At 41.9% G+C, this 24,405-nt stretch overlaps 1 protein-coding gene across 29 annotated transcripts in view; it reads left to right on the plus strand.

The window, feature by feature from the left end:
- PPIP5K2 (diphosphoinositol pentakisphosphate kinase 2) overlaps positions 1-5,669 on the plus strand; it is an 85,301-nt gene extending 79,632 nt beyond the window's left edge. For 26 of the 29 annotated variants that reach the window (XM_070056499.1, XM_051853945.2, XM_070056488.1 and 23 more), the window contains one exon: positions 3,898-5,669. In XM_070056499.1, the coding sequence (XP_069912600.1) occupies positions 3,898-4,010 (113 nt within the window). In that variant the 3' untranslated portion in view covers positions 4,011-5,669. The remainder of the gene's footprint in view (positions 1-3,897) is intronic. The other 3 variants (XM_070056489.1, XM_070056498.1, XM_070056501.1) reach the window with 1 other exon arrangement.
- Positions 5,670-24,405: the final 18,736 nt, after the last annotated feature.

Consider the following 24,405-nt stretch of genomic DNA (forward strand, 5'->3'; position numbering starts at 1 on the left):
AGCTTCTTACATTTTTCTTCTATTGATTGCCCTAAATATATATCCTTAATTTCAAGTAACATTAGATTAATTTTGTATCACTTGAAGTAAATGTGTAAACCTTGCAACTATATAGGGTCATTATCCTGCTCCTCCTCCCATCAAATACTTACCTATATGTATTGTTTCCACATATATTATAAAGGCTGCAGTATAGTGCTACAATTTTTTTTTAAGATTTATTTTATTTATTTGAAAGGCAGAATGACAGAGAAAGAGCACGTGCAGGTTCAGTCTTCCATCCACTGATTGACTCCCTGAATGGCCTGAATGGCCAGGGCCGTGTCAGACCTAAGCCAAGAGTCCAGAACTCCATCCAGGTCTCCCATGGGGTAGCAGGGACCCAGGTACTTGAACCATCATCCACTGCTGGCTGATGGAAGCTGGATCAGAAGCAGAGTAGCCGGGACTCAAACCAGTGCTCTGATTTGGGGTGCTAGCATTGCAGGTGGTGGCTTAACCTGCTGTACTCAATACCCTGGTCTCCAGTTCTGTGTATTTTAAAGAAATGAAAAAGCCGGCGCCGTAGCTCAATAGGCTAATCCTCTGCCTGCGGCGCCGGCACACCAGGTTCTAGTCCCGGTCGGGACACCGGATTCTGTCCCAGTTGCTCCTCTTCCTGTCCAGCTCTCTGCTGTGGCCTGGGAGTGCAGTGGAGGATGGCCCAAGTGCTTGGGCCCTGCACCCCATGGGAGACCAGGAGAAGCACCTGGCTCCTGCCTTCAGATCAGGATGCTGTGCCGGCCGCAGCCCCAGCTGCAGCAGACATTGGGGGGTGAACCAATGGAAAAAGAAGACCTTTCTCTCTGTCTCTCTCTCTCTCTCACTGTCCACTCTGCCTGTCAAAAAAAAAAAAAAAAAAAAAAAAATGAAATGAAAAAAGGAATAAAGTTCTATATCCACATGTGTGTCAGTTTTGATGCTCTTCATTTCTTCCTTAAAGTTTGTGTTTCTATTTAATTTCTTTTTTTTTTTAAACATTTATTTATTTTACTTGAAAGGCAGAGTTACAGAGAGGCAGAGGCAGAGAAAGTCTTCCATCTGCTGGTTCACTCTCCAGATGGCTACAATAGCCAGAGCTGAGCTGATCAGGAGCCAAGAGCTTCTTCCAGGTCTCCCACGCAAGTGCAGGGGCCCAAGTACCTGGGCCATCTTCCACAGCTTTCCCAAGCCATAACAGAGAGCTGGCTTGGAAGTGGAGCAACTGGGACTCGAACTGGCCCCCATATGGGATGCTGGCACTGCAGTCAGTGGCTTTACCTGCTGTACCACAGAACCAGCCCCTCTATTTGGTTTTACTTGCTTTCAGCTTGAAATTTATTTTTTTTTTTCTTTTAAAGATTTTATTTATTTGAAAGGCAGTTACAACGAGAAGGAGAGACAGACAGAGCTATCTTCCTTCCCCCAACTGACTCCCCAAATGACCACAATGGCCAGAACTGGGCTGATACGAAACCAGGAACTAGGAGTTTCTTCCAGGTCTCCCACATGGGTGCAGGGACCCAAGGACTTGGGCTGTCTTATGCTGTCTTCCAGGTGTGGTTGCAGGAGCTAGATTGGAAGTGTAGTAGGCGGGACTCAGACTTGCACCCACGTGGGATGTCAGCCCTGCAGGTGGCAGCTTTAGCTGCTACACCACAACACCAGATCCCAGCTTGAAATTTTTTTTAACATTTCTTACACTAAAGATCTATTGGTAACAAAGTCTGTCCATTTTATTCTACCTGAAAAATGTATTTTGCCTTCATTCTTACATGGTAACTTTGCTGGATAAAGCAAGATCGGAAGACAATTTTTTTTTTGGGGGGGGGGGGGAGTTTCAGGATGGTCCACTGTCTTCTGAATACCATTGTTTCTGATGAGAAGTCTTAGTGAGTTTGAATTGTTCCCATGTATGCACTGGGTCATTTTTTTATTTAATCTTTGCTTTTCAACAGTTTATGGAATGCTTAGAAACGTTTTTCTTTTTTTGGTGACAATCCTGGTTGATTATTTCTTATTTTTTTATTTTAAGATGTATTTATTTGAAAAGCAGAGTTAGAGAGATCTTTCATCAAACTCTGGTTCCCTCTCAAGTGGCCGCAATGGCCAGATCTGGACTAGACCTGAGCCAGGAGCCAGCAGCCTCATCTAGGTCTTCTACGTGAGTGTAGGGACACAAAGAATTGGGTCATCTTCTCTATTCTGCTGTTAAACCCACCTGGTTTTGAATTTTAGATCTTTCATTTCAAACATTTATTCTTTAGTTTTAGCCATTCTATCAAATTCTTCTTTATATTTTTCACAGTGATTTCCTATCTTTTTATTCATCATAAACATAATTTCCTTTGTCCAGGGGCACAGTTAAAATTGATGTTTTAAACTTCATGTCTGTTATTTGATTCAGCTCAAGATTATACAAATTCTGGGTTCTGTTATTTCAGTTGTATTCTTCCATTGTCTGATGTGTTTGTTTTTAAAGCAAAGACCTAATCTTGACTAAACTCAGAATGCAAAACTATGTCCCCTGAAGTGTCTGACAGCTCAAATTTCAGCTAACTTCTTTTAGCCATAACTGGACTGCTTGAAGTTTGCCTTGCATGTGCAGTAATGTTGGTCAGAGTTCTCTTTCTTAGTTTCTAGCAGTTATGATGGCCCCCCGTGCTTGTCTCCTGACCCTTCGTGCTAGTAACACTGGTTTATGTTAGAATTTTCAATGACCCATGTAGTGTAGGTTGGATCCTGTGTGCAGGTGTGCACAGGCTAAAGCTGTAAAGAAGCTCATTCCCTTAGTCCAGTTTCTAGGAAACTAATTCCTGACCAGAAACTGCCTGCCTAACTTCAGCATCTTCAGGTGGTTAATTTGTGCAGCATGAATACTTGTTATCGGTGGGAAAATTACTCTGACCAGGGGCCAGCACTGTGGTGCAGCAGGTTAATACCCTGGCCTGAAGAGTCAGCATCCCATATGGGTGCCGGTTCTAGTCCTGGCTGCTCCTCTTCCGATCCAGCTCTCTGCTATGGCCTGGGAAAGCAGTAGAAGATGGCCCAAGTCTTGGGCCCCTGCACCCACATAAGAGACCCAGAAGAAGCTCTTGGCTCCTGGCTTCCGATCAGTGCAGCTCCAGCCTTTGCAGCCAGTTGGGGAATTAACCATCAGATGGAAGATCTCTCTCTCTCTCTTTCTCTATTCCCCCCGTCCCCCGCCCCATGTAACTCTGACTTTCAAATAAATAAATAAATCTTAAAAAAAAAAAAAAAAAAAGAAAGAAAGAAAATTACTCTGACCAGAGCTCACCATGCCCTCTCCAGAAGGACAGCTCCACCTGGAACAGCTTTTTGACTTTGGTGTGATATGGAATAATGAGTCCTAAGTAATAGAACGCTTCCAGTTTTCTAACCTAGTTCTTTTAGATAGTGTGAGGCGGAAAATACCAGAGGGAATAGAGGTTCACAGGGAAGATGGGGAGTTCGGTTTTTTAAGCATGCTAAGTTTGTTTCCTGCCAGATACCTATAGAGTTCCAGTTGGCAGTTGTGTATACGTGTCTTGAGCTAAGGGAAAAGGCCTGGGCCAAAAGTGTACATCTCAAGTCATTGGCACAGTGGATGCTAGATGAAAACCATGGTAATGAATTCATTTCCCATGAAAAATGTGGAATGAAATGAGAAAATTTACTTTGTGAACAAAGCTCATTGTCATTGCTTTTTTTTTTTTTTTTGTATTGGTGTTGAATTCTAAAAAGTAGAAGGTTAAAGTGCTATATTGAATGTTGACAGTGTTTCTTTACATCACAATTGCAAGAAGAATTATTTTGTCAGTGCTGTTTGAACTTGGGTCACTCGTGTAAATCTAAGCATACTTCTCCTTTTGTGTACAGGTACCAGCGGACCTTCTACTGCAGTTGTTCCCAATACCTCAGCTCGGAAAAAGAGTATAACTAACAAAACAGAAATGCCTGATCACAAAAAAAGCGTTGGGAAAAAGAAATGAAAATGAAAGAGAACTTCTTATGCTTATAAAAATCACATGTTGAGTAGAAAAAGACCTTGACTTAAAACTGTCAAAGCAAGCAATGTATGTTTTTCTTATACATATCTGTATTTATGTAAGAATTTTGTCACATCTAGGGAATTGTTTGGTTATGTTCACGTAAGGATATTTTGTCTCATTCTGGAAATGTCCTAACCAATGTTTATAGTATTCTGTGAGTAGCAGAACCTGCAGTAAAAAGGTCTGGTGGTGTCATTATGATGTTTACCATGTTCCTATGGTAAATAAAAGGAACATTTTTGCCCAGCTGGCCTGAAACTGTCACACCAGTCCTGCAAGGTACTGCAGAGTATGACAAGCCAGCCTCTTTACACACTTATTTTCATGGGATTGCATCTTAGCTGTAAAGACCTTTAGCTTAAGTTGAAAATTGACAGCCAATATTACATACTGGGGACTTTATACAAAGTATATTCCCAAAGAGACTTCATTGACCACTTAGATTAGAAAATTTGTCTCAGTTGTTACAGTGACATATATGCTGCAATATTTAATGACTGGAGTATTAGCACATAGGTTATTTTTTAAATCTGTGCTTTGAATTTTTTAATGTATGTTATTTAAGATATTGCATATACAGCTGGGAGAACTATACCTTTATGCACATAAATTTGTATATTAATTTGTAGAAAATATTTTCCTTATATATTTCCTTACCATAAGAGGTGCTTTATTCATCAGGAAAATTTTTGCCTCATATTGGCAAAAAAGGCACCTGTTGAGTTTCTTTTTTAGATATATAGATGACAAGTTTATAAATATACTTATTTTCAGAGTTCTTTTTAGATAAGAAACTCTACTCAAAAAATGGTAATCATCAGTGTCAGAAATCTGAATTCTTTTAAGTTAGTAGGTATTATATATAGCATCTTTTTTTTTACCATTTCCATTCTTATCTCTTATATTATCACTTGATCTAAGAAGGCTTAATGATTGACCATTTTAAATTAATCCTCTTTTGAAATGTTAAATTTTGAAAGCAAATTGAGATTGTTATGTTGTGATTTCTTTTTTTTTAATTTTATTTTTTTTCGTTTTTTTGTGTGTTTTCTTTCTTTTTATATGTTGTGATTTCATCTATGATATGAAAAACATTATCCTTGGTGCTTTCTTCCCTCATTGCACAAATAATTGCAAATCACTTGAAATGACTTAAACTATAAACCAAACAGTGCAACCCGCTAAGAATCCCATGCATTGCAAGTTACGTAAGTTAAATTACTAAAGCTTTAGCTTGGAGCTTACGTTTAGAAATATTATTGAATTCTCATAGTATGAATACAACTACTGTAATTCTCCAGAAGAGGCTCTTCTAACCCTAAATCATCATATATGAACTGGCTTTTAGAAAATAAGAATACTATGTGTTAGTTGTGTTAAAAGGTACCAAATGGAAAAGTCAGGAATATCTACAATTAAATAAGTTCATCTACTTCACTTGAATGTAAATGTATTATACGGAGACATGTCTAGTAAACAGCTGAATGTACCTAAGTTTTCTGTATGTGAAAATGTGGTTAATGTACTCATTGTTGGGGTGAGGAAACTACTTTTATTTTTTAAGTGGAACTGAATTAAAATATTTTATTTCCAGAATCAGAGGATGATGTAGATGGCAAATTATTTTTTATGTATGCTCATTATCTCTTTCCTTTTCGCTTTCAAAGAAGAAAAAATGAGGGAAACTTTTAATATTAGTACTTATATAGATAGTAAATAAACTTTCTTACTGGCCAACAACAATATACTGCTTTCCAAACTAGAAAGGACAGTACAGCTTACTGTTTTCTTTGTAAAACAAGACCTGTAACTTCCCCGTAGGCACCAAACTCAGTAGTACTGTTGTGTGCCTGATCTAGTTGCAAGAATCTTAGAATTCCTTTCCAAAACAAACAAAAAGTCTGCTGTATCAGAGTAAGAAGTTCTGATTGTCCCTGTTTTGTGGATGTTTGAAGTCTCTGTTTGTCCCCTGATTCTGACCCCATAAGGTGAGGAGGTTTGGAGTTTTAAATGCCAGTGATGTATTTTCTTGCAGTCCAGTTCTTAAACCGACAGAGATGTAAGAAAGCCAAGCTTGAGGAACCGTCCACTCATCCCGACTTGTTAGTCTCCACCGAGCACTATTCGTTCCCTGTACCTTTAAAAGAACCCTGCATCTGAGCTCCAACCAGACTTTACCCTGAAAGCCTGGGGCTGGCAGATTTGCTTCCCTGGTTTTGATAAATTACACAGTCCATTCTCAACTATTAGTCAATGTGGGGCTTTCACAGCAATTTTGGATTAAGAACAAAACCGTACCGAACATCCTACCTCATTTTCCCTGAGTAGATATCAGGCAGGAAGGAAACTGTGAAGTCACAGAAACACATACCAGTACACTTAGTCTGTACATAGAGCAAAAAGGCAATTATGAGGGAAAAGTTCTTCAAGAAATATCCAGTTGACACTCGTTAGCCAAGGGGAAAGTCTGTTGTGAACAGGTCAACCAGCCATTCTCCAGATTCTCCTGATTCTTTCTGTCCACCATTACCTAGTTCCATGCCAGTTTGAATTATTTCACTTTTTGTTTTGTGTTGATACTCTGGTGGGGAATTCTCAGTCTTTTGTGTTTACCAGAGTTTGTTTTATATAAGTTCATTAATGTCACATTTTATCCTTGCTTTATTTGGACAGTGTACACTGCCTGCATTATTCTTCAGATAGGGTTGGGATCGCTTCCGTTAGAGCAGCGCCGTGGTTTAGAGCCATTCTAATTCTCTCCCTGTACCAGGAGCTATCACAAACAGAATTCTTGCCCATGGGAACAATTTTTCCACTCCTTCCAGTGGAATCACTTGTGATAGGAGTTGAAGCAGAACCAACACTCCCTTAGTACAGAATCATGCTACCATGTAACGTTTTCTTTATATGGGTCAATTTTTGTGGAAGATTAGTTTCTATTTTCAGAAAACAGATTTTCTATAAACTGCTTCTCCTTATGGTTCGTGTGCTTTTTCATGAATTGAGAGAGGTAAATTGAATCTCTTTCCACTTAAGGATTTCTGTCAGTTTCATCCTTTTTAAAAAGATGTTTTTGTTTGTTAGAGAGGCAGAGTGACAGAAAGCAAGAAAGAATAAGATATTCCATCTGCTTATTCACTCCCACATGAGTACCAGAAGCCCAAGTACTTGGGTTATCATCTGCTGCTTTCCCAGGCCATTAGCAGGGAGCTGGATGGGAAGTGGAACAGCTGGGACTAGAACCAGTGCCCATATAGGATGCTGGCATCACAATACTGGCCCCAACTAGGGTTTTTATTACAGGTTTCATCATTATAAAAAAAATGATTTTTTCCTGATGGGTGACTTTTGCCCCATAATTTAAATAGTCGGATATTAAGACCTATGTGTTATTTTGGTTTGCATTTGCCTAATATCTCCCTCCCCATTTTTAAAAAAATGCTTGTCACTTAGCTTTGTTTTAATATAGTATATAGTGGATTTTGCTTTGTAAATCAGTAGTCTTTTTATACAGAATATATCCTTGCTCTTGGGCTGTGCTTTGTTTTCATTCTTAAGTTTTTTTTTTAATCTTTTTAACAATTTTAGTTACAAGTAAGAAAACTCCAATTGCAGCTGACTTAAACCTTAAGATTTATTATTACACATCTCTGAAGGTCCAAGGTGGAATTGGCTCGAACCATAGTTCTGTCAGCCATCTGATATCAAGAACCAGGATTCTCTCCTTTATCCTCTGGCACAATACAAACTTGATCCCACACGTGTCTCCCCTCACGTTCACAGTCGGCTGTCAGTGGCAATCAGGGCAATACATTTCCTCATTCATGGCCAGCACAACAAAAGTTGAGAGAAATGTCCCCAACCATCAAATATTAAGTGATTTCTTCAGTGCAATTGGGTCAGTTTGTTCGGTCATCTGTCCACACCATGGTGAATAACAGGCCAGGAGAATCCCATGATCTCCCTCTACTGAGCTGGTGGTGATAGGGGTCATGTTCCCTCCAAAGTCTCAGCACTGTTGACGTTCTGAGACAGATAATTCATCCTGGAAGACTGTTCTGTGCATGGCAGGATGTTTGCCAGCATCTGTACTGGGTTGAGTGGCAGTGCTTAAGACAAGGAGTCAAAATGAAAGGGACAGTTGAGTTTTTTATTCCACCTACTCTGATAATATAATCAAGAGACCAGCCACAAAGGAGTGCTGGCTCTACCTGTTCCATTTTCTTGTCCCCTGCACCAGCGCCAGGTGTGGGTCAGTCAGATGGCACGTGATACAGGCAGGGGTAGTTCTGTTGCTGAGGAACAAATTGACATCTTACAGACCCCGAGGACTGGGGATCGGGGGAGGGAGAAGAGCTAGGATAGGCAAAGAGGACTGGACTACAATGCCAGCAGCCAGTTTAAAAAAACATGAAAACAAGATCAGTGCCACCTGATGAGGACCTGAAAATTGTCTCTGCCAAGGTCCTCCTGAAGGGGACCGCGGAATGAAGGCCTAGCTAGGAACACGGCTGGGGGTGCCTCCGTGGGCTCTGAGTCTTCGGCTGCAGTTCTTTCTGGAGACTACAGTGTGCTAACTGTGCTCCAAATCTCATGGTGGGGAGGCAGCATCCCCCCGCCATGACACCTAAAAAACAAAACTTTCATAATTGCCTATGGTCGGGCTTGAAGGATCACACACACACAATTTTGGCCTGGAGCCAGCCTCCTCACCTTGACCTCTACACTAAATGTCATTAATATCTCCCCCAAAATTATAACAGCAAAAAATGCCTTCACTCGGTACCAAGTGTCCCCTAGGGGGCAGAATTGCCCCTGGTTAGGAACCATTGTCCTGAGGTTCGTGACTGCAGAGGAAGAGAGGATATGAAGAGGTTTTCAGAGAAGCGCAATGGAATTTGTGTTATGAGAGGGGACCAGCGTGGTGGTGTGGCAGATTAAGCTCACCTGTGAGACAGGCATTTCTGTATGAGTGCTGATTCGAGGCTGAGCCGTTCTGCTTCCAATCCAGCTCCCTGCTAGTGTACCAGGGAAGAGCAGAGGAAGATGACCCAAGTGCTTGGACCCCTGCCGCCTACGTGAGAGACTCGGATGGAGGGCTCCTGGCTTTGGCCTGGCCCAACCCTGGCCATGTGGCCATTCGGGGAGTGAACCAGCAGATAGAAGATTTCTCTCTCCTCTCTCTCTCTCTCTCTTTCTCTCTCTGTGTGTGTGTGTATCTCCCCCATAACTCTGCCTTTCAAGTTAAAAAAATTAAATGATGGTCAATGAATCCACATGATGATGACTCAATTTGTCAGTGTTAAAAAAAATAGGAAACTACAGATTTTGAAAAATGTCTTGTGCCATGATAAACTTTCTTTGGGTCTTTATTTAATGCGTTGAAAGAGATCTTCTATCCACTAATTTACCCCCAAATACCAGCAATAGCCAGGGCTGGTCCAGATTGAAGCCAGGAGCCAGAAACTCAATCTGTGTCTCCAGTACTCCAGTATGGGTGGCGGGGACCCAAGTACTTGAGCCATCACCAGCTGATGCCCAAAGTGCACATTAGCAGGAAGCTAGAATTTGAAGCAGAGCCAGGACATGATCCTGAGCACCCAGTTATCGACCCCATACAGCACTGTGCCAAATGCCTGCCCACCGTTTTTTTGAACTCCACTTGTATATCCAAAATCAGGGTTCTGAAGGAAGAGAGGGGGCTTAGGTAATGGCTAAGTGATCAGCAACTTACCCTGTGCACTACACTACCCTTATATCATCCATGTCGCTATGGTTTGCTTGTTTCACTAGTGGTTTTCCGCTGAAGTATACTTTTGGGTTACATATTATATTTTGTAGATACTTGCTAGCATGCTTGCTCTGTTTTGCACATAATGCCCTCTGCCCTGGGATGCCAGCACCACGCCCTCCATGCCCTTGGCCTCTCAGCCTCCAGAATAAAGTTCTATTCTTTATTAGTTACCTGGTTATTAGCTATTTTGTTACAGAAATAGAAACTAGACTGAGACACGCAGTGTCTGCATCTCCTCTTGGGCTTTGCTCTTCCTGTTACTTTGTGTCACCAGGTAATATCCAGGTCCTGTGGGCACTCACCTGCTTCCATTCTTTCAGACAGGAAGTGATGATTTTCGCAGACTAGACCATCCATTCTGCAGACTTTTGCTGTAAGTAACCCTGAAGCCTGGAGCTGTAAGCATCCTCTTTAGGCATCTGTATGTTTGATCTTCATTGCATCTGGCAGCTCTAACTTCTGTACTGTGGCTGAGGTCAAAGTGTCATTTAGCTTTATTGAAGAAAGCACATGTTTTTCTTTCATATTTTAGATAATTTTTCATTGATAAATGCCTCATTTTCAAACTTGTTACTACCCCACGATAAGAAGGAATAGGAGGAGGAAAGACAAAAGAGGAAACCCGTGTCCCTCTGGACTGCTCTTCACAGTTACATATGTTTTTTAAAGATTTACTCATTTATTTACTTGAAAGGCAGCGTTATGGGGGGTGGGGGGGAGGTGGAGGGAGGCAGAGAGAGAAAGAGAGAGGTCTTCCCTCTACTGGTTCACTCCCCAGATGGCCACAACAGCCAAAGCTAGGCCAGGCAGAAGCCAGGAGCCAGGAACTTCTTCCAGGTCTCCCATGTAGATGCAGGAGCCCAGGCACTGGGGTCATCCTCCACTGTTTTCCCAGGCCATTAGCAAGGAGCTGGATCGGAAGTGGAGCAGCCAGGACTCAAACCGGTGCCCACATGGGATGCTGGTGCTGCAGGTGGCGGCTTAACCCACTGCAGCACAGTACAGGCCCCCACAGTTACATTTGTTAAAATGAAGTTAATGCCAGGTCTGCCTACAGTGTGGTGTTGTCAAAATCGAATAAAATAATATTGGGTAAACTGTCGCGTGAAGAACAGACGAGGCGTTGTTTGTATCCTTTTGTTTTGAAGGAGTTGTAGATAGTCCAAATGTCAACCAGGCCTCCATTCTCATTCCAGCATTTTTTATAGTCAAACATGTTCTAGGTGGCTCCCAATATTCTTCTGTCTCTGCTCCTGTTGCCAAGGGAACTGCCTGCCTAGTAACAATCTGACAGCCCCCTCCCCTCATCAAGGTTATTCTAGTATTTTCCCCATTAAAAAAAAAAATCTAAAAATAGATCATCGCACCCTCAGAGCAGTGTTAAAAAATAAAAACCTCACAGTATTTAACAAAATCAGGCACGCACTCCACTTCCCGATCTCATAGTCTGTGTGCTGTGAATGGCACTGCTGTATGTCCCTGTTGCGCTAATGGATGTACAGTTCAGATACCTGTGTGAAAGCACTTACAAACGTGGAACTTGATGAGGAATGCAAGTGATTTCTTTGTCATTCTGTGTATGGTTCTCAGGAGTCCTTGATGTATGGAAGGATGATTCTGAAAATGTTTTGCTGCCTTTAAAAATTATGGGTTTCTGAAGCAAATCAATACTGAATAGAAAGCTCTTAAATAAAGGTGGATGGGCTGGATGACTGATTGCATGAATGAGGAGGAAAGGAAAGTGAGGGAGCGGTGACATGGAACAGAAGAACACCAGCTCCACTATTGCCAAAATGCTTCATTGTTGATGTGAGAAAGAAACTGAAGGCCAACTACTTAAAGGCTAACTCTTTCACCCTGCATGAAAATGCTAATTTGTCTTAAGCCCGCCCATACTCAAAATTCAGGATCATAAAAAGAGACCCGGGAGTCTCAAGTTTTATAACTAAAACAGTTTGGTGCAACCGAGTCTTCACTGGCCACCTGGAAACCTTGTTGGAAGTCCAGTCACCTACCATACTTGTCTCTCAGATGTAAAAGCTACAGGAAGAGATTCGGCCACACAAGAGTCCTCGTATTTGAAGAGAACAGAGTCAGCTCCACCTGTTGGAAATGCAGTTACTTTTTAAAAGTGAAAATTGAAAGATTCACTGTTCAGGAAAGCACAGTGTCATCTTAGGAGCCCTTCAAGAAATGGAAAATTTTCATTTCAGTAACATGTGATGAAATCTCATCATGAGCTTATTCCACAGGCTGGACAAGAGGGTAGTGCACTGAATGGATGTTTTGCTTCAGTTTTTTAGCAATGAACTTCATGCATTTAAAAATACTTATATGGACCTGCTTGGTTATGATATTTTTCTTTTTAAAACCTATTTAAGAAAGAGCAAAATAATTTGCTGTAATGAGCAAAATGAAGAACTGGGAGAAAGGAGACCTGGGTTTGTATGTATGTGAAAGACAGAACTACAGAGAAAGGGGGTGGGGAGATCTTTCATCCACTGGTTCACCCCAGCTTCATCTGGGTCTTCCACATGGGTAAGAGGCCCAAGCACTTGGGCCATCTTCCACTTCTTTTCCTAGGCCATTAGTGGGAAACTGGTTAGGAAGTGGAGCACCTGGGATTTGAACCAGCACCCATATGGGAAGCCAGTGCCACAACACTGGCCTGAGACCTGGGTTTTAAAATCAACTCTACCACTGCAAGTCTGGAAAATTCTGGAATGCTCCATGTTTTTCTGGGCCCTAATCTCTTTATCTCTGTATCCATTGAGTTGGCTGGAAGTCTTATCATTTCAAAACTTGTATAGTTTGGTTTTTCTTCTCTTCTTTAGAATTCTAGACATTCTTTCTGTTACCTCTAGATCCCTCCTCTTTTATCACAGTCAACAAGTGGTTTTTGAACACTTAGATAGATAGCACAACTGAAGCTACTAGTTAGCTTCCTCATGCTGCTCCTTAGATACTCATGAAGGAATTCACGTAGTTACAGTTCCGTATTTATAATGATGATTTTGAGAATTATTGGCATGAGACAATTTCTTTACATCCTAGTTCCTTGTTATTAGAATGCATTCAGTTCTGGGTGTAGGAAGACACTGTGAATGCAAACTATTTTTCAAATTAGTTAAAAAATAAAATATAGTTGTGGAAACCCCTGTTGCAAGGAAAAATGTTATATTCTGCCAGCATCGATAGTTGGAAGCAATGTAGTCCTATGACTAAAGTCAGATGGCCACAACAGGAAGTCTGTGAGTTGTATGTAGGGTGTGTCTGTCCTGGACTGCGACTGCATACACACTAGTATGCTCATCTGGTTGCTTAAACTGATGTCTGCAAAACTGATCTCTCAGACTTACCTCTCCTAATCTATGATGCTGTGATTTGCGAATATTCCACTCCTTGCTACTTCTGCCCTCTGTGTTCTGACCAGTGCTCCAAACACAAAGAATGTGTGCCTTGCTCTGCAAGAAAGAATAGAGTTGATAGTCATTTTATGTTTACAGTTGATTATAACTCATTTTGACAGAAAAAAAAATTATCCCTGTAAAACTAGAGATAAGATGACCTCATGTTATTGGGTTAAGCCAGGAGGCTAAAACATAGGGGAAAAGTTGGTTGCCAAGCAGAGTGTGAGGTTTGGGGAGGAATTTAGCTGCTCGGAAAATCTCACCTCTGCTTGCCAGATCTAGTGTCTGAAACATCAACATTTGAAGTCCTGCCAAAAAAACCCACCCTTGAGAACAGCTCAGTCCCCAGGCAGGTGGACATAGAGGCAACCACTCATTTTAAAGGCAGATGTCCTTGAAAGACTTAACTTCACCAAGCTGCCTGTCAACCCCATAATTAATCACATGCTTTTCTCACGGTCCTGAGAACAGGCACCCCTTCACCAAAAGTGTGCTGAATGCTGATTATAAACTAGTTACCTGGGATGGGTGTTGGGCACAGGGGTTAAGATACGCCTCAGGAGGCGGGCACTGTGGAATAGCAGGTTAAGCCACCACCTGCAGTGCTGGATCCCACATGGGTGCCAGTTCAAGTCCCGGCTACTCCACTTCTGATCCAGCTCCCTGTTAATGTGCCTGGCAAAAGCGGTAGAAAATGACCCAAGTGCTTGGGTCCCTGTACCCACATGGGAGACCTGGATGCAGCTCCTGACTCCTGGCTTTGGTCTGGCCTAGCCCTGGCCATTGCAGACATTTGGGGAGTGAATCAGCATATGGAAGACCTCTCTCTCTCTCTCTCTCTCTCTCTGCCTCTCCTCTCTGTAACTCTGTCTTTCAAATAAATAAATATATAAATAAACCTTAAAAAAAACCACATCATTTGGGATGCCCACATCCAATATCAGAGTAACTGGGTTCAGGTCATGGCTCAGCTTCCCGCTAACACACACTCTGGGAAACAGCAAGTGATGGCTCAAATATCCTGAGTCCCTGATGCCACTGGGGAAACCGAGATTGAGTTCCAGGCTCCTGGGTTCACGCCTGGCTTTTTGGGCCTTTGAAGAGTGGTCCAGTGAGCTCTTTGTTTCTGGGGTCCCTCTCTTTTTGTCCCTTTGCCTTTCAAATAAATGAAAATAAATAAATGAAAAAATTAGCCGTACTGCTTGCTCATACACATATGGAAAGTCCTGCTTCCATCTTCAAGGAACCTGCTGTCTAGTGGGGCTCCAGGTGATCAAAACCAATCAGAGTCCACAGCAAAATGACCTGGGCAATTCATTCTTTCATTGCAAACACTTAGAAATTCAGTATAAAATATTTATTTTTGAAATATAAGTATAAACACTCAAAAGAAATTAAAACAACTAAATCAAGCTTGAAGTCTCTCTCTACTGATCAGCATGAATTGCAGATAAGGAAGGAGGTATACCAGGATTTAGACTGCAGGTTCCGTGCATGGCAGGTGCTGGAGCTGGGCTCCATCCATGAAGAAGGGAGTGGAAAAGGGATCTTCACTGTCTGTCAAGCAGAACTGCAAAGCCTCATGCCTGCTCATTATCTTGATACACCCAGCAGGTTCACAAAAGACAGCAAAACACTACAGGGACACTTTCACAATTTGGTACACACATGATGCCCAAGATAGAAACCCACACTGAAAAAGAATCTCACAATTTAAAGCAGACACAAAAAACAACTTGCAAATTCCCCCAAGAAAAGCACCAGACATTTGACATCCTGGGAGAGTTCTTGCTGGAGGAGCTGGATGCTAGTGTACTATTCTGAGATACAGGGAACAAAATAAGGAGAGACGGAAAGAGGCAGTTAAAGGGGAAGATAGGCAAGGCAAACAGTGATGACTCCATAAATGTTCCTGGGCTGATCTTGAATGTGAGGCTGTAACTTAAAGAATTTCCTGTCTGAACAAGATCGAAGTTGGCGAACTCAAAAGGCTTCCATAACCTTGGCAACTCGTGACTAGAGCCTAGGGAGATGTTACTGATGCCATAAACAAGTGTCAAATTGTTAAGTCAACAACAGGAGTCACTGTGTACTTACTCCTCATGTGGGATCTGTCCTTAATGTGTTGTCCAATGTGAAGTAATGCTATAACTAGTACTGAAACAGTACTTTGTGTTTCTGTGTGGGTGCAAACTGATGAAATCTTTGCTTAATATACACTAAATCGATCTTCTGTATATAAAGATAATTGAAAATGAATCTTCATGTGAATGGAAGGGGAGAGGGAGCAGGAGATGGGAGGGGTGCGAGTGGGAGGGAAGTTATGGGGGGGAAGCCATTGTAATCCATAAACTGTACTTTGGAAATTTATATTTACTAAATAAAAGTTAAAAAAAAGAATTTTCTAACATCAGCGTGTAAATAACTAGTGAGAAGGATGATTTTCAGACTAACAGACAACCAAAGTGTGCACTCTATTGTGTACATTGTGAGGGCTTTGTTAAGTGGAAGAGTGTCAAGCTACATTAAAAAGTAATATCGAATTCAGTTCAATTTGTGAAGTCACCTGTTCTCCCTTCTCCCTAGTGAAATTTTCCATTACACAAGCCCTTTCAATTGTTGTTCTTTGCATCTTTGTGTAATGACAATCATTATGCTATATACAGATGATTTTGTCTTTCCTGGGTCTTTTGCTCCATTTTAAATCACCTTTCCCAAGTTACAAGGTGTTTATAACATGAATAATCATCACTTTAAAAATTTAACATTTTTCTTTTAAAAGATTTAAGTTGTATTAAAGTCGTATGGTATCCATAAGCTAGAAGATCAAGATCAAAATGTACAAAAATATATCAAATGGACTTTGCTTGTCTTTCCCTGCTCTCTACTCGCACCTGCCCCAAGTTCCATTTTCTAAAGGCATCTCCTTCCAAGTCTTCTAGGTATTTCTTCAGATATTTGTCTTCACATTTCTATATAATAAATATATTTACCTTTGTTTTATCAATTTTAAATATTATATATTGACTTCTTGTCATAAGTAAGAATTTAACCTTCTAAACTCTGACTTTTCTTCCTTTATCTCTTTTATAATATTATTTTATAATATTATTGGCCATTTAAACAGTGTTATTGTCTAGGCATATAGCATAATGTGATCATTTCTCTGAAGATGCAGCCAAGTTCAATATTATTTTAAACATCATAGATAACCAAATAGTTCTATTTTTTTCTCCCTGAACATCTCCTTCCTGTTGCTTGTCACTAGAATAGATTTAGCAGTTGGACCCACAAAACCAGAAAAGAAAAAAAAAAAAAAAAACAATGACAGATGCTTAGTAATCAACTCATTGTCATTTTATTATTTCTAAGAGTGGTGTGGTCCTACCTCTCAGGGAGAATTTGAAATGAATGAGGGACTCATAAAATCCATTTATAAAGGTTATACAAGGAGACATTCATGCTTTTAAAAGGGCCAAAGAAATTCCAAATCCAGTAGATTGTATAGCCAGTTAGATGGTGTTGGCCATCTTGAAGACTTGTATGGGTAGACAGAAGAATTAGATCATGTATATTTTGAAACTAAGAGAAGCACAAAACATAGCACCCTCCTCTGCTAGGTAAAGTACATCATTTAACAACAGTAACCACTGTTTACCAAGTCCCATCACTGTGGAAGATTTCAACCTTGGACCAGAACATAAGTCTTTGAACGTCAAATTATGATCAAACTGAGCACAGAAAAACACTGGTACCTTCACACGGCCTCAATCCCCACCCCTCCTTGCCTCCCTCAGCACTGTTTGCCCCAAGCCCTTGGGAGCTCCTTGGAGTCACCACTATACTTCCCTCTGGTGTCCCTGACTGCAGTGCGTTTGGTTTAAATCAGTTCTCACAGTAACTCCTGTGCCCTCTGCTCTCCAAAGCAGTTGCTGATTGCTCTCATGTGACATTCCTCTCGTTCACATTCTTTATGGCTTATGATTTTTTTCTTATTACTTTCTTGTTGTTTTAGAAGGGTTTGGGAAGGAGGTGCAAATTCCTGCATGAGTTCAACCAACATTTAGTGAGAAATTTCTTCATTTTGATGATGTGTATGATAGACTGTTAGACAATGTACCACAGTTTGCTCAAATATTCCTCATTGTAGAACATTGAAATTCCTTCCTTTTGTCTGCTTGCTTTGTTCTGATGAATTGTTTCCTTGCAGTGAATGAGAGTTGGAATTATGGGGAGAAAGAAGGAGGGAAGAGAAAGAATGTGAGCTTTGGAGAATGTAGCATTAGCTCTAGTTCTGCCCATTGCTGCCTATGTGATGAGCAGTTTGCTTTTTTATCTACCTCAATCCCAGTCTTCTACTCAATGATAGAATTAAAAAGGAGAGAATGATCCTACATGGGAAGCAGGATACACAGCAGACTCATAGAATGGCAAATGCCCTAAACAGCACTCTGGCCTCAGAATCAGCCCTTAAGGCATTTGGATCTGGCTAAAAAGCCCATGAGAGTTTTGTGGGTATGGAAATCCAAGACACTCTGGCAAAAATAAAAAAGAAAAGGACCTAAATGAAAGATCTCTGTGAGTGAGATCCCAGCAGAAAGAACGGACCATCAAAGAAGGAGGTACCTTTCTCTGAAGGGAGGAGAGAACTTCCACTTTGACTATGGCCTTGTCTAAATAAGATCAGAGTTGGTGAACTCAAGAGGCTTCCATAGTCTTGGCAACTCATGACAAGAGCCTCGGGTGATACTGACATCATAAATAAGTGCGTCAATTGTTTAATCAACAATGGGAGTCACTGTGCACCTACTCCCCATGTAGGATCTCTGTCCTTAATGTGTTGTACTTTGCAAATTAACGGTAAAACTACTACTCAAACAGTACTCTATACTTTGTGTGTCTGTGTGGGTGCAGTGTGTTGGAATCTTTACTTAACATATACTAAGTTGATCTTCTGTATATAAAGATAATTGAAAATGAATATTGATGAAGAATGGGATGGGAGAGGGAGTGGGAGATGGGATGCTTGTGGATGAGAGGGAGGTTATGGGGGGAAAAGCCACTATAATTCAAAAGTTGTACTTTGGAGATTTATATTTATTAAATAAAAGTTGAAAAAGGAGGACTATTTATTCCAAAAATCAAAATACTCTGCAAAGTAAATTAAAGTGAAATAAATACAAATTAAGAAATAAAATACAGGGGCAGGCATTTGGAGTAGCAGTTAAGACTCCATATTAGGATACCTCAGTTCAAGTCCTGGCTCCACTCTTGATTCAGTGCCCTGCTAATGTACACTCTAGGAGGCAGCAGGTGATGGCTCGAGTACTTGGGTCCCTGCCACCCATATAGGAGACTCAGATGGAGTTCCTGTCTCTCAGCTTTGACCTTGCCCAGCCCCAGATATTATGGGCATTTTAGGGAGTAAGCCAGTGGACAGGAGACCTTTCTCTGTCTCTGTGTCTCTCTTTCTCTCTCAGCCTTTCCAATAAATAAAAAAATCAAAATTTAAATTAAAAGAGAAATAAAATTCACAGTAGTTGCAAATATGATTTAAAAATAAAAAAGAAAAGGACAACATAGTGTCAATATCTTGCTCTATCATCTTAAGGAATTTTTAGTTTCGTTGTTTACCATGTTCCACCTTTGAAATGTCTCTAGATTTTGAAAATATCTTTGTATCAAGTCACTTCTAAGTTTTATCAAACACACACAACTTCCAGGCTTTCTAGAACAGCATCTGAAGGTTGAACAATACTTTTTGCATCTAATTAGAGCTTAGCAATTGGTATTATACTAAAAAATGAATCTTCCTGGAACAACCCTTTGTTATCCACATAGACAGGTATTATAGCTTTCTGGACTCTTGCCAGCCGTTAGATAATGAAGCTAAATTATACAAAGGGAAGTGTGGCTTTCTTGGTTCATTGTTCTACCTGTGTCACTAAAAAGCAGATTGCCAAAGCTGCACAGGATACATCCCTAGCTTTTCTGCTTCTGTTTTCAGTTTGAAGAGACTAATTCATTGCAAAAATTGGTTTGGACTGAAACCTGCTCAGCTTTGGAATCCTGCTTCATTATTCTCAAACTAAAGATGATTCATTAAATAATCCTGGAGCATACTCCTCACCTACCATGGCACCTATATTGAAAAGAAAATGCAAGCAAAATCATAGGGTGGATGGTATAGTCACAGGAATATCAAAAAGAAATGTAAAATTAGATTTTTCATAATTTTATACATTTTATCTGAAATGAGATGTATAAAAATGCTTTTATACTATTCACATATTAAAATAGATAGTTCTTTTTGTAACCATTTTTCCAAGCCATCTGTTTTTAATTTTGATTTTCTTTTTAAGATGTATTTATTTATTTAAAAGAACTATAGAGAGGAAGAGACAGAGAGACAGAGAGAGAAAGAGATCTTCCATCCACTGGTTCACTCCCCAGATGGCCACAACAGCCAGGGCTGGGCCAGGCTGAAGTCAGGAGCCAAGAGCTTCATCCAGATACCCAATGTGAGTGGCAGGGGCCCAAACATATGAGCCATCTTTCACTGCTTTTCCCAGGCCATTAGCAGGGAGCTGGATCAGAAGTGGAGCAGCTGGGACAGGAACTGGCACCCAAATAGGATGCTGAAATTGCAGGTGGTGGTTTTACCCACGACGCCACAGCACCAGTCTGTTAGGATAATTTAGTCTGTTAGGATAATTTAGTAGTTGTCGCTCCCCGTCTTCATGGAGGAACGACACTAAACCCTGCCTAGGCTTCATATCCGAGTCACGGCACCGTTATGTCGCTCCCCCTCTTCGTGGAGGAATGACACAGGACCCTGCGCTGTTCTTTTGTCTACTCGGCCCTCCCGGGTTTGCTGCTGGTTCTTCCCGGGTTGGCTACCGACCCTTCCACCTCCGTGGAAGGGCGGTTCCCCCTAGCCACTTTCCCCACTTCCGCGGGGGAGCGGCACACCGCCGGCCGGCCCTCTCGGGGGCTGCACAGGTGTTCCTCTTAGATGTTCCTGGTGCATGTTGTCTCTCTCCTCCTTTATAGTCCTCTTCCACCAATCCCAACTCTGCTACCCACACGCCGAGTACGCTGCTCTCCTGCAATCAGGAGCAGGATCAGCTCCTGCAGGTCATCACTCAAGTTGGCGAGAGGCAGCTGCGTAGAAGTTGTTACTCCCTTCTCAGCACCATATTGTGGGAGAGCAGATGCATAGAATAAGTCTTAATTCCAGTAACAGTCTAGTCCGAGTTGCTCCCCACAAGTAGTTTGTAAGTTTTTTTGAGTTTTTTTTTTTTTGGGGGGGGGGGGCTCTGGCTACTGTGTTTTCAATTTTTTTTTTTTTTTACCAATGAGACTTTTTTTAAAAAAAGATTTTTATTTATTTATTTGACAGGTAGAGTTACAGACAGTGAGAGAGAGAGACAGAGAGAAAGGTCTTCCTTCCGTTGGTTCACTCCCCAAATGGCCGCCACGGCCGGAACTATGCCGATCGGAAGCCAGGAGCCAAGTGCCTCCTCCTGGTCTCCCATGCGAGTGCAGGGCCCAAGCACTTGGGCCATCCTCCACTGCACTCCCGTGTCACAGCAGAGAGCTAGACTGGAAGAGGAGCAGCCAGGACTAGAACCCAGCGCCCATATGGGATGCTGGCGCCGCAGGCAGAGGATTAACCAAGTGAGCCATGGAGCCAGCCCCCACAATGAGACATTTTTTGAAAAAGAAATAATTGAGCAAACCATGGCTGCAATGCAGGTGAAAACTAACTACTCCTAGGAAAATGGTATTGTTCCAAATTGTTTTTGAATTTTTATCACAAGCTGAGTTCATTGTGGAGAATTTGTGGAGCTAAGAATACTACCTAGGGGATTGGCATTGTGGTGCAGTGCGGTTTAGCTGCTGCTTGGGATGCCTGCATCCCACGTCAGTGTGCCAGTTGGAGTCCCACTTACTCTACTTCGGACCCAGCTCCCTGCTAATGTGCCTGGGAAGCAGAGGATGATGGTGCAAGTAACTGAGTTTCTGCAACCCATGTAGGAGACTTTGCTGAAGTTCCCGACCCTTGGTGTCTTCCCGGCTTAGCCCTGGCTGTTGAGGGCAATCGGGGAGTAAACCAGTGGATGAGAATCTGTCTTTCTGTCACTCTGCCCTTCAAATAAATAAATAAATCTTCAAAGAAGAAGAAGAATCCTCTCTAGCACCCAACATGATGAAACATCTGAAAGTCCTGACTGCTATGTGACATAGCAGGCGTCCTGGGGGTTTTTCTGTTCTACTCTGGTGGGAAAGAGGGGAGCAGAAGCTGCCGAATTAATTTGCATCCACGTGATGGACTCTGTCTGTGGCCGGCCAACGACTCGGTGCACTAAAGAAGACGGGCATGGCCCTCACCTGTTTCCGCCTACTCTCCCTGATTCCTGACATTCCTTTCTGCATAGTTCTGAGGTCTGAATTTGGATCAATAAAAGTAGGTGAACGAAAATGAATAGAAAAAAGGGAGAAAAAGGAAGAGAATGTCAGAAAAGTATCATAGAAAATAATTATTACTCTCCCCAGTGGCAAAATGTCTTATTTGCAAATATATTTGAAGACCCTCTTGTGTATTATTCGGTTGCCTGTGACCCTGTCACAGTGACACTGTCAAATCACTAAGTGATATGCTGAGAAGTCCCTCCATTCTAAACCAAGCTTTTCAAGCAATCTTTTTTTTTTTTTTTTAAGATTTTATTTATTTGAAAGTCAGAGTTACACGGAAAGAGACAGAGAAGTCTTCCATCCGCTGGTTCACTCTCCGATTGACTGCAACTGCCGGAGAAGCGCCGATCCTAAGCCAGGAGCCAGGAGTTTCTTCCAGGTCTCCCACACGGGTGCAGGGGACCAAGGACTTGGGCCATCTTCTACTGCTTTCCCAGGCCATAGCAGAGAGCTGGAACAGAAGTGGAGCAGCTGGGACTTGAACCTCAGCACCATGGGATGCTGGCACTGCAGGCAGCAGCTTTACCCACTACACCACAGCACCGGCCCCTCAAGCAATCTTTATGCAACAGAATACCCCCATGCTAAGCTGCTTGCTAAGAACAGTAGGCCTACTTCATTTAACTTTCTTATAAATTATTGTTTATGCTGGACTAAATCAAATTGAGAGATGAATTGCCATCAGAAAAAAATTTTTAAAAATGTGTATTCATTTATTTGAGAGGCAGAGCAATACAGAGAGGCATAATTTTGATAGTGCATTGTGCTACACGTTTCAGATAAAAGCTTAGAAATTGTTTTTTTCATGGCGTCTTTAGTGTCCCAAGTGCTTCTGACCCAGAACTGAAAAATAGAATCATACACTTCTTTTTGTTCCTCGAGCGCTCATCTTTGCTAAACTCAAGTATCAAAGGCTGCCTGTCTACATCTGGGTTTGTAGTACCCAGGCCTTTGTGAATGGTTCATCATCAACAGCTACAAAAGCAGATCCTCTGAGAGCTAGCAGCAACCACCTGGGGAAAAGAGATCCGTAATCAGTTAAATCTGGAAAGGAGACTAAACAAGCCGAAAAGCTTCCACGAAGGCAGGGGTCTTCACACCCTTTAGAAATGCCAAGTCCATGACTGTTCCAAGGGAACTGAGGGGCAGCATTCCCCCAAACTGATTTGACCATGAAATCCCTTTCTCACGAAAGTATCTCCTGGGAAAGACAGACAATTTAGAAACTGGTATCAGCAACCTTTAAAACACGTTGCAAAGGACTCTGGATTAGAATCAGACAGCATGACAGCCTGTGCTCTGCTACCTATTAGCTGTGACCCTGCACACGTCACAAACACCTGAGCCTCAGGTTCTGCAGCTATAAAATGAGAATAAGAGTACTTCAAGGGGCTGGCGCCATGGCTCACTTGGTTAATCACCCACCTGTGGCACCGGCATCCCATATGGGCGCCGGGTTCTAGTCCCAGTTGCTCCTCTTCCAGTCGAGCTCTCTGCTGTGGCCCAGGAAGGCAGTGGAGGATGGCCCAAGTGCTTGGGCGCCTGCACCCACATGGGAGACCAGGAGGAAGCACCTGGCACCTGGCTTTGGATCGGCACAGCACCGGCCATAGTGGCCATTTGGGGAGTGAACCAACAGAAGGAAGACCTTTCTCTCTGTCTCTCTCTCTCTCACTGTCTGTAACTCTACCTGTCAAATTAAAAAAATACTTCAAACCCTACAAATGAGGCTTAAAAAACAAAACAGCTCTGTGAAAGAGCCCCATAGATCCCAAGGTGTTTCAATTTTCACAACACAAGCTACTGTGAAAATAATGGGCATAGCACCGAGCACTGAGCTCACGGAGAACATTTACCCTACTTATTTTGCCTGTAAGTGGGTTTTGACATTAGATTCAGGATTTGTAGAAATCAGGTTTCCTGTTTCAGGAAAGGGGAATTGTTCTCTTTCAATCCATTCAGGTGGTGAAGCATTAACTTGAGGAGGCAAAGGTTTCCAAGTGACTCACTGTTACAACCCTATCATGTGAATTCTTGCATCTGACTCGCTGTTGAACTACAAAGGACAAGTATTGTCATTTTCCTCACTTGGATTAGCAGGAAATACTAGGAAATAGGGACGAAACTGTTACATAAGTAAATAATAAAAGGGTTTTGAGCTTCACTCTCTGGCTTTACTCCGTTCAGGAAAGTGGATCGCTCAGGCCTCATGCGTCTCCCACTAAGCCACACCTCCCTCCACTGTTGCTAGCAATGAGGATTGAGTTTGCAACACAGGCATCTTGGAGAGGCACAAACATTCCAGCCAGAGTGAAGAGTAAGACAGCCGAGTCCTAAAACACTTAGCATTACTGACGGAGACCAACTTGGTTGATGCTGAAATATAAAACGTGATGGGGCAGACATTTGGCCTAGCAGCTAAAATGCCCATGTTCCGTATCTGAAATATAAAACGTTATGGGCTGAATTGTAGCCCCTCCCAGTAAGCGACTCAGGGTGAGACTGCATTTAGAGACAGGGCCTTTAAAGAGATCACTAAATAAAATAGGCTCACATCCATATCACTGATGTCTTACCAGAACAGCAGAGTGGGGGGAGGTGCTCGGTGCAGCAGGGAAGTTGCCACATGGGACACACACATCTCTTATTAGAG

This window comes from Oryctolagus cuniculus, chromosome 14 (assembly GCF_964237555.1).
Source record: "Oryctolagus cuniculus chromosome 14, mOryCun1.1, whole genome shotgun sequence".
NCBI lineage: Eukaryota > Metazoa > Chordata > Mammalia > Lagomorpha > Leporidae > Oryctolagus > Oryctolagus cuniculus.